General features: G+C 32.5%; 1 protein-coding gene across 1 annotated transcript; it reads right to left on the reverse strand.

Annotated features, from left to right (window-relative positions):
- Nucleotides 1-8,775: 8,775 nt before the first annotated feature.
- Nucleotides 8,776-9,654, reverse strand: LOC110038261 (RNA-binding protein 1-like). Its single transcript, XM_020743040.1, has one exon. It carries the CDS (start codon nucleotides 9,567-9,569, stop codon nucleotides 8,829-8,831), a length of 741 nt encoding a protein of 246 aa, XP_020598699.1. The 5' UTR covers nucleotides 9,570-9,654; the 3' UTR covers nucleotides 8,776-8,828.
- Between the last annotated feature and the right edge of the window lie 1,148 nt (nucleotides 9,655-10,802).

The raw sequence follows: 10,802 nt of genomic DNA on the forward strand, positions 1-10,802 counted from the left end.
CAGTTTTAGTCAAATCAGACAGAGAGACTGACGCCTAAGTGCCAGCTTTGCAAGGCCTTGTCGCCAACAACTGTTTTGCAATTTTTCAGTTGTTCCTTTGAAAGTTATGTTACAAATATAACCAATGTTTGGTGATGTTTAGAGCAATTCTAGGCAGCCTAAGGACTGGAGAAGACCTCTGAACCGAAGAGATTTCCTTTGGGAAGTCTAGAGTTCAATTCTAGTTTAGATTGCTTTTTATTTCAGAGTTAGGTGAGCATTTGGAGGGATATTGTAGCGAGGTTCTTCAACAAGAAAGCAAGGACTTATGAGATCTTTTTGGGAGCAATTTACAGTGCTTGGAGTGGGAAAAAGCTAAGTATTGTGGACTCCTTTGTGTTATAACTTTCGTTATACATAATTCTTGTAGATTTTTTTTTTAATGGGATGTGGCATTTTCTCTATGCTTTATGAATAGTTTCTCTTTACCTTTCCCTTAGTGATGAATATGTAGGTAGTGTAGAATGGTGAAATGTTTTCAAAATTGGTTTTTTCTCTTTAAAGTGATGATTTTCATTCTATTCTTTGTTTACTTATCATTTTGGCTAAATGGTTAATTAAAATTTAGTGTAAACTCATAAAGACTCGAGAGAGCTATGACACGAACAACTAGGAAAAGTCACATTGAACTATAAGAAGATGCAAATAGATATAGAAGTACTCTTTAATGGGATCAAATTGGGGTTTAAGGATTTAAAACAAATCGAATCAATCTTTTTTATGCTCTCAAGAGGGTAAAGAAGATAATTGCTCATATTTGCCACTTACAACATTTTTAATTTATTGCATTCACTATCTACACACCTCTTATGGCATTTTAAAGGGGAGGCTAACCTTATCACTTGATTTTATCCTAATTAAAATAATTAGTATAATTGTTAATTAGATTAAACCATTAGTATAACCAAAAAAACTTTCAAGACTTCAACGTTGAGAACTAGTTTAGTAAGCTAGAATTTGCCTAAAGATTTTAACACCTCTTTCTCTGTGGGATCGACAATTTGGACTCAAAAATACAATTTAATTGAAACGATCAAGTTTACTTGCATGACACAAAAGGGTGTGTGAACACCTTGCCTGAAAGCAAATTTGGCGGTTCCACACTCACACATGAAGATTTTGGGGCTGTTGTGAGGGAACAAAGATCTAGTGTCACAATGTTACATAAAACATATTCAATAATTCACAGTACACACAAAAAATTATGAGTGAGCACACTCTGATTGCAGCACCGCACCTCGGTGTAGTTAACTTAAAAGAATTTTTGTTGAATCCATTTGGACTTAGACTTGGAAAATTTTAATTTGTAAAAACTATATGTTCTATTATATTTGTTTGTTTGTTTGAAAAATAAATAAGTAAAAATAATTATTTTTGAGTTTGTTCAGAGTGTTTGAGTAAAAATAATTACTAGGATCTTTAGTTGGTGGATGCGTAGTGCAGGACCTTTAGGACTTGTACCGTATGACTCAGAACTAAGCAAATCAATTAGGAAAATTAGAGAATAGAAAAACTTCATGAACTTGTAGGAGAAATGAAGAACCTTTAAAAAAATAATATAAATAACCAAATTCCAATTAATGAACATCATAACGCACATAAACCATGAAGGGATTATGTTAATCCTACAATACATGAAATTCTCTTTAAGTTTTCGAAACTCTGTTGGAGAAGCTAGCAATTTTGAATATAAGCCTATAATTATCCACATGGTGTATAATAATCAATTTGAGGGAACTCTGTCTGAATATCCAAATTTACACGTAGCAAGTTTTCTGGAACTTTACACAACACTTTGTTATAATGACACACTAAACAACGATGTTAGGCTTAAGTATTTCCATTTTTCTTTAGATATAAATCAAAATATGTTGTTAAACTTATTAGCACCTAGATCGATCAATATTTTGAGTGATTTAGCCCAAAAACTCTTAGCTAAGCATTTCTCACCTTCAAAAACTACTTAACTTAGGAATGTTTTTACTTCATTTTGCCAGTCAGAATGTGAGTCAATTTATAAGGCATGGTAATGATTTAAGGAATATCTTAGCAAGTTTCCACATCATGCTCTGCTTTATTGGCTAATTATCTAGAATTTATACAACAATTTAGTATGCTCCCTTAGATTGATTATTGATGCTATCATTGGTCTTTTACTCATGTCAAAGCCATTCCATGAGGCTTACTCTTTTATAGAAGTGATGGTCACTAAAAAATTCCAATGGCCTCTTAAGAGTGTAAACCTTAGAAAGGTAGCTAGTGTGCATGATACAGATGTGCTGACAATTTTAAGTTCTCAGGAAGGAGCAATATCAAGGAAGCTAAACCAACTTAAATGAACAAACCTCAAGTACCTCCAATAATTTAAGAAAATTCATTTAGAAAAATGATTAATTCTAGAACTTCATCATTTGAAACATTAATTACAACTAACAATAGACTTAACAACTCTTATTTTAATTTTTATAATCTAGGTTAATTGAACCATCCTAATTTCAATAAGAATAATAATTCTAGTGGGGGAACTAACAATGGAGAAATAATCATGCAAACCCTTTAAAAAATTGGAGTAACAGGGCAGCACCAACTATACACCTTCTTATCCTCTAGGCTTTAAAAATAATTCACAATTTAAAGAGAAGAAGTTGCCTTAGGAGGAGTTTGTGTTGCATATGAGGAATTGATTACAATGTTAGGGTGCATAAATAAGAAATATGTAGAACCAATTGGGACAGATTGCTAAATTTCTTAGCAATTGACCCTAAGGAAATCATCATAGCAACATTGAGATTATCCCTAAGGAGAAGAGTAGTGAGGATGTTAAAGCTGTCAAACTAAAGAGTGGAAGAGTGTTTAAGTATGTAGTTCAAAAGGAAATCGAGGTTGAAAAGGAAGCTGTGCAAACTCAACAACCTTTGGAGAATATCTCCAAAGACTAAGAAAAACCAGTTTCTTGAATTAAGATTAACATAAAGCCATTATCTCCACTTCCTCAAAGATCTTAACAACAAAAGCTGGATCAATAGTTTTCAAAATTTTTGGAAGCATTTAAGAAGCTAACAATTAATATTCCTTTTGTTGTGGCTCTGGAGTAAATGCTCAACTATGTTAAGTTCATAAAAGATACTTCTAATAAGAAGAGGAAGTTTGGAGATCATGAGATATTTTATCTCAGTGAGGAGTGCAATGTTATAATTCAGAAGATGACTCCGCAGAAACTTAAGGTTCCTAAGGGATTTACAAACCCTTGTGAAATTGGAGAGAGGTTTCATGAAAAATATTTATTTGATCTTGAGCAAGTATTAACCTTATGTCATGATCTATTTCATAAAGTTGGGATTAAGAAAAGTTTCTCCTATTATTGTGACCCTTCAATTAGTTGATTGATCGATCACTTATTCTAAAGGGGTTATGTGTTAGTTAAGGTAGATAATTTTAAATTATCTAACAATTTCATTATGTTAGATATGGAGGAAGATGAAGAAATTCCAATCATTTTAGCCAGACCTTCCCTAGCCAGTAGACAAGCTATAATAGATGTGCAAAAAAGTGAATTAACTATGAGAGTTAATAATGAGGAAGTTACATTTAATGTTTTAAAATCAATAAAATATCCTTCTAAAGATAACGTGGATGTGTGTTTTCTGATGGACTTAATTGCCTATTTGTGTAGAGAACATTTTTGAAATAGTTAAGAAGAAAAAATAATAGAGCCTCATTTTAGATGAGGAGAAAATTTCTAACTCTTAAGATGAATAAGCTTTATCGGCTATAGTTAAATTAAAATATGTTCAGGAGAGGGTTGAGATCTTAGATACAACAACAAATAATAAACTTCTTACTCATTCTGTAAGGAACCACCTAAACTTAAGATGAAGGTGCTTCCCACATATCTCAAGTATGTTTTTTTGAGGAAGTCACCAACATTATCGATTATTATATCGTCAAATTTAACTCATTCACAAGAACAAAAATTAATAGAAAATTTGAAGAATTGTTAGAAAGCTTTCGAATGAACCTTAGCAGATATTAACGGAATTAGTCCCTCTATTTGTATGCGTAGGACCCTCATGGAAGATAATCATAAATCTCGACAGATCCACAAAAAAGACTAAATCCAATTAAGAAAGATGTTGTCAAAAAGTAAATATTGAAGTGGCTAGATGCAGGTATTATTTATCATGTGTCAGATATTGCTTGGTTAGCCCTATTTACTGTGCTCTTAAAAAGTTTGGAGTGAAAGTATTTGTGAATGAATATAATGAACTAATTCTTACAAGACATGCCACTGTGTAGCAAATTTGTATTGACTATAGGAAATTGAATCTGGCCACTACGAAGGGTCACTTTACCTTACCCTTTCTGGATCAGATGTTGGATTGGTGATACACCTAAAATATATAGTATTTATGTAAACATTTTTATACCTACCTATTTTTGAGATTATACCTATTTTTGAGATATTACGCTTTAATGGAATATGTTTGAGTGTTCTTTTTTTAGGTACAATAAAAAAGATGAATAATGGTGAAAGGAGTGAAAATAGATCAAATTTGGAGCAAAAAATGAATAAAAGGTGCAAAAGAGCTGTGGCGCCTAAGCACCCAGAGCTGGCGCTTACACCTTAGCAATAAAGAGAAGGCTGAGCCTAATAGCCAAGGACATTGCATTTAATGAATTTTGACAAATTTTGAAGAGGTTTTTGAGGCACCTATTGGCAAAAAAAGATGGTTATAAGGTTATAACCACTGGGGATGAAAATATATTTAAAGGAATTTTGAAAGGCGACATCTCTCAGAGAAATTCAATGAATATGGACAATTTCTGAAGAGATACCAAGGCACCTCTTGGAAAACTACAAAAAGAGAAAGTTGGAGTGGATTAAGGGCTTTTTCTTCTAGTCTCTTCCTCGCGTTTTAGGAGACTCCTGGAGACACCAACAATTACTTTACCCTTTATTTCTCTTTTAGTTTTTATTTTGAGAGTTAAGAGTATTGTAAGGGAATTAGAGATTCAAAGGAAGTTCAAGAGTTTGGTAGAGGATTTGATTTAAGTTTCTATCTTTTGGTACTTTATTTGGTTTTAATTTAGAGTTCATGTTGGTTTGACAATGATTTCTACTTTTAAACAAGATTGTGCTTCTGATTTCTCCATGAATTTTGAGTAGTTTTCTTTATCTTTTTCCTTAAAATGATAAGTGGTTAAAGTTTCGGAAAGTATTGATCTTTAATGTTGAAATAATTTGTGATAATTTAAATTCATGTACTTCATTTACTTCTTGATTTGGCCCACTAAGTTGTTAAAATTTGTTGTGAGAACATGTAAGATTTGTGATGGTATTGTCTCAATCAATAATTGGTAAGAATAACATGAGAATGTATTTCATATGATTGAGTGCAAATAAATAGCAAAATAAAATTTGAAGGGTGTTGAGTTAGAGAAGTTTAGAGTGACATACTAAAGCCCCCAACTTGGTTTATTGTATTAAGTTTTAATACAAGATGTTAGTCCCCAAGTGGAGGGAGAAGAGGGAACTCTAGAGTGAGAGCTAGTGTCTTCCCTACCTATCTGGTTCTCAAAACTATTCTAACGTTAAATTAGCCAATTCTGGTTCTCAAAACTATTCTAACGTTAAATTAGCCAATATAATTTATAACATCTCTAGTAAGGGTAAAGAATAATATTGTTCTAGTTTGACAAAGCACAATTTAAATACTTCCACTACAAAATTCCTATACTTGTTACTGATTCATGATAAGGGAAATAATATTTTATATTTAGTGCTTTTATCTTACAAAAATTCAAGTTATATTTTGTTCATTGTTATTTTGTTTTCAATTATCAAAAACATCCAAAAAAAAACTAACTTTCATTCCTATGATAATATCTATAGCTTGAGTAAGTGTCTTTTTAAAAGAGAGGTTTGTTATGACTCTAATCAGACCCTGTGGGTTCGATATTTGAGGTTTAATTAAAAGTCCTATATTACTTAATAACGATACATACACTTGAGTAATATCCAAACGTATAAATATAAAAGCAGAAATCTTACTTTCTTTCGAGTCAAGCTTTTGGTGTCGTTGCAAAGTAGGAAATAAAAGTTAAAAGTATAATGACATACATTGTAATACTGTTGCATATAGACAGTCGGGATCAAGTTCTTGGTGTCGTTGCCAAGGATTGAAATTGAACTGTTTTGTATTGAAAAATAAAATTTAAAGAAAATTTAAGAAAGCAAAATTTTAATTTCTAGAAATTCTTATTTAAACTTTAAGATTTATTATAGGAAAATTTTATTATTGTTTTTATATAAAGTTTTTGTTTTATGTGTTTTATTTTATGTTGTTTTGTAATAGTGTATGTATAATTCAGGTTCTGAAGGACTAGTTGACCCAAGAAAAATATGTTGAGATTTTCATACTTATTTTATACTGCTTTTAATGATATTGCACTTTAAAAAAAGGTATTTTTGATGTTTTATTGCAGGAATGATGAATTAGGGTCATTAAAGCAAAAAGATGCAAAAAAGAGCAAATTTGGAGTGAAAAGGACCAAAATGTGAAGATTTGAACTAGGCCGCCGACGGCGTCCTCGACCCTACCGACGACGAGTTTTTAACGAGCTACAGGACAAACTTCTTCAGAAGTCCGTCGACGGCGCTCTCGAGGCCGCCGACGGCGAGCTTGACAGTTATGCCTACTCAAGCTTTGGATAAGGCCAAATTTTGAAGGGATGCTTAAGCAACTCTTAGGAAAGCTCATCCATAACTTTAATAGACTATTTTGGCCGAAAATTAAAAGGGGGGAGAATCTAAAGAGAAAAGGAAGTGCTAGAGAGAGTTCCTAGAGATTAGAAAGATTCCAATATTGTGAGAAATTCTTCGAGAGATTGTAAGAGTGGAGGGAAAGTAAGAAATTTCTTCCTCCTTGCTACTTCATAGAGGAATTGTGTGTGCTGTAAAGAAAGGAAGAGATTAAGATGAACTTTGAGGAATGTTCTTGGGGAAAAATTAGAGATAAGTTATTTACTTGTTGTAGTTTGTATGACTTTGATTTTATATATGAATTTCAAGTTTTGTTGTGTTTTCCCCATGAGATTTGAGTAGTTTTCTCTGTTTTTCTTTTTGTCTCGAGATTTGTGAAATGGTGATTTGAATTGGTGAAGCAAGAAAATATTTAAAAAATTGTGATGATCTTTTCTCTTCGATCTTGATTTACTTTCAATCTAGCCAATTAATTTGTTAAAATATGTTGAGTTTTACAACTAAAGTGAAGATTACATCCAAGATTCAGGGAGGTCAAAGCCCTTGGAAGTTAGGTGCAAATAAATAAACGGGCGTAGAATTGGAGATTTTAGAGTGATAGACTAAAATCCCCAATTCGGTCCTATCGTTTGGGTGCTGAAGTGCAGATGTTAGCCCTTAGATGAGGGGAACGTGGGAGCTCCGAAGTGAGAGCCGGTATCCTCCCAGCCTAGCCACAGATTCAGTAAACAAGCCTGGGATTAGTCAATGTTCTTTATGTCTGGACCAAAGGGTAAAGAATAGGTATGCTCCTATTTAGCACAATCTAAATTGAACTAATTCACTTTATCTGTTCACTATAGTTTCTTAATAAGGAAAATGTTGCTTTATTATATATTGAAAATCACAATTAAACACTCATTAGTATCGTTAGTTATTTAATAGTTATTAAAATTACATACTTATTTTAATTGCCTATTAGTGACAGATAAGCAAATTGAACAGATAAGTTGTGATTAAAGTCTTGCTTTTCTAAATTTTTGTGATTAAAGTATTGCTTTTCTAAAAACTTATTTCGCAGTTCTAAACCACTCCTTGTGGGATCGATATCTAAGACTCCATTAGAGTTCTATATTACTTGAGCGATACGTATACCTGGGTTGATAAGTGTGACTTTACCATTATTGAATATTTTATATATACATTTTTATCAAATCTATAGTCAAAGTTTTTGGCGTCGTTGTTGGGGAGTGATTGAGCGAGTGAGTCAAATCATGATTAGAGTAACGGACAAATTAGGATTATTAGAAAATTTTTACTTGAATTGCAACTTATTCTTCTATTTAGATAATTGTATTACTGACTACTGATTTTAAATTGTATGCGTAAATTTGGACCTGAAAATCTTATACCATACGATTCAGAATTAGAATGCACAGTTAGAAGGATTAGAAGATTAAGAAGAGAACCTAGCAATTCTGATCAATTCTGATACAATGGAAAAATACAATGGAAAATAATCTGATCAATCAAGGAATAGATAATGAACACCAACCTAGACCCTTACGAGATTATGCAAATCCTACAGCAGATGAAATTCACTTATCTATCCAAAATCCTGATGTAGCTGCTAATTCATTTGAACTTAAACCTGATATTATCCAAATGGTACAAAACAATCAATTTGGAGGTACACCAAATGAAGATCCTAATTTACACCTCGCTAGTTTTTTAGAACTGTATGCTACTTTTAAAAATGACAGAGTTTCAAACGATGATGTTAGACTTAGACTTTTTCCTTTTTAAGGCTAAGAAGTGGTTAAATTCGTTAGCACCTGGATCTATTAGAACTTGGGGAGAACTTTCACAGAAATTTCTATCCAAATATTTCCCTCTATCCAAAACTGCTAAACTTAGAATTGAAATAACATCATTTTGTCAGATTGATAAAGAGTCAATATATGAAGCTTGAAAGAGATTTAAAGAGAGAAGTATAGCATTAACTACAAAGCGAATCGAAATGGCGTAGAGCTGAACATCTAAAAGATTATTCAGCACCATTAATCCTGACATTCTGAAGCCCCAAAGATATTGTATCTGCAAGGTCTATCGTATGCAGAAGGGTGCCAGTATGATTCAACTTTCCAAGCCACTGAGCGCCATTATGTCCTCCATCAGCCATCCTCATATAACCATCAGACCATGCATTTACATATCCAGGGTAGAAAGAAGCATCACCATAAGGAACCAAAACCTGTTTTACAGTCATCAGGGCAGGTCCATTCCATGCGAGCATTGGACATGAATACAGAGCGCCATAACCAATTGCACTATAGCCGTCATATGTATATCCTCCATCATAGCCAACTGGACCAAATCCAAAACCAGGAAGGAATTGTGATTCATAACCATGATAATACCCATATTCCGGACCATAAGGTGGATACCCCCAAGGAAGATAATTCTGATAAGAATTATCATTCGTGTTGTTATAATTACTGCTGCAAGTGTGGTTAATATCCTTGGGAACAGCTATTTTAACCTCTACAGTTTTTTTGTTCAGCTCATGGAACCTCTTCTGTGTCGCATTCTGTGCTGCTGATTCTGAAGCAAAGGTTATAAAGCCAAAGCCTCTTGGCCGCTGTGTTTCACTGTCATTCATGATAACAACATCATTCACGGATCCAAATTTCTCAAAGTAACTCCTAAACTCATCTTCAGTAATATTAGATGGCAATCCACCTACAAAAATCTTTCTGGAAGTAATGCTACTGTTGTTGTTATTCATGTTGTTAGTACTTTGCACTGAACTTTGATGATAAGCTGATTGATAACGCCTCCGTTCTTCTGATCTTGATCTAGCTCTCTTAACTTCTACCTGATAAACAGGAAACAAAAACATATAGATCAAAATTACATACCCAAGAACTTTAGCAGCAGAACGTGAATAGAAAAGAATTGGGATAAGTAACATCAAATTTATAAATCTGCTGAATTAAATTAACCCAAAGCCTAAGGACCTTACACAATGAGAAGATATTAATGTCAAATGATAACATTTTGCTTCCTTTATTTCATGTTTAGTAACCAATACGTGCGTGCGTGTGTGCGCGTAGAAACTCTACAATTAGCAGATCGTTCAGTTACATATCATAAGGAGTTATAGAAGATGTCTTAGTAAAAGTGGATAAATTTATCTTTCTTGTGGATTTCATTATTTTAGATATGGAGGAAGATAAAGAAATATCAATTATTTTAGGGAGACCATTTCTAGCTACTGGAAAAGATATGATAGATGTTCAAAAAGAAGAATTAACTATGAGAGTTAATGATCAGGAAGTGACTTTTAACATTGCAAAATCTATGAAATACCCTACTGTTGAAAGAGATAATGAATTTTTTCACATGGAAATTATTGAACATCTGCTGAACGAACATTTTAACGAACATTTTGAAGATAAAAAGCATTTGGAAGAAGTAGAACATTTTAAAGAACATTTTGAAGAGAAAGAACGATTTGAAGAGAGTGACCAACTTATTCTAGATGAATTAGAAAATTAAGAATTAGATTATGTTTAGGAAAGATTTGAGATGTTGGATATTATGGAAAATGCTGATAAGAATCTATTTCCATCAATTATAAAAAAAACCACATGAACTTGAGTAAAAAATACTGCCTAGCCACTTGAAGTATGTATTTTTAGGAGACTCATCCACATTATAGGTTATTATATCTTCAGAATTAAATGATTTGCAAGAACAAAGACTGTTAGATACATTGAAAAGATATAAAAAAGCTTTTGGTTGGGCCCTAGCTGATACTAAGGGAACGAGTCCTTCAATCTGTATGCATAGAATTATAATAGATGAACAATATAAACCAAGAGTTGATCTACAAAGGAGATTAAATCCGATGATGAAAGAAGTAGTTAAGAAAGAAATTTTATTTTGAAATTTTGAAATGATTAGACATTAGAATTATATGTCCTATTTCAAATAGTGCGTGGGTAAGTCCAATTCA

The sequence above is a fragment of the Phalaenopsis equestris genome, unplaced genomic scaffold (assembly GCF_001263595.1).
Source record: "Phalaenopsis equestris unplaced genomic scaffold, ASM126359v1 Scaffold232323, whole genome shotgun sequence".
Classification (NCBI taxonomy): domain Eukaryota; kingdom Viridiplantae; phylum Streptophyta; class Magnoliopsida; order Asparagales; family Orchidaceae; genus Phalaenopsis; species Phalaenopsis equestris.

Excerpts from the sequence above, each read along its gene's own strand:
- LOC110038261 (XM_020743040.1), bottom strand. The coding sequence starts at position 9,569 with ATGAATAACAACAACAGTAGCATTACTTCCAGAAAGATTTTTGTAGGT.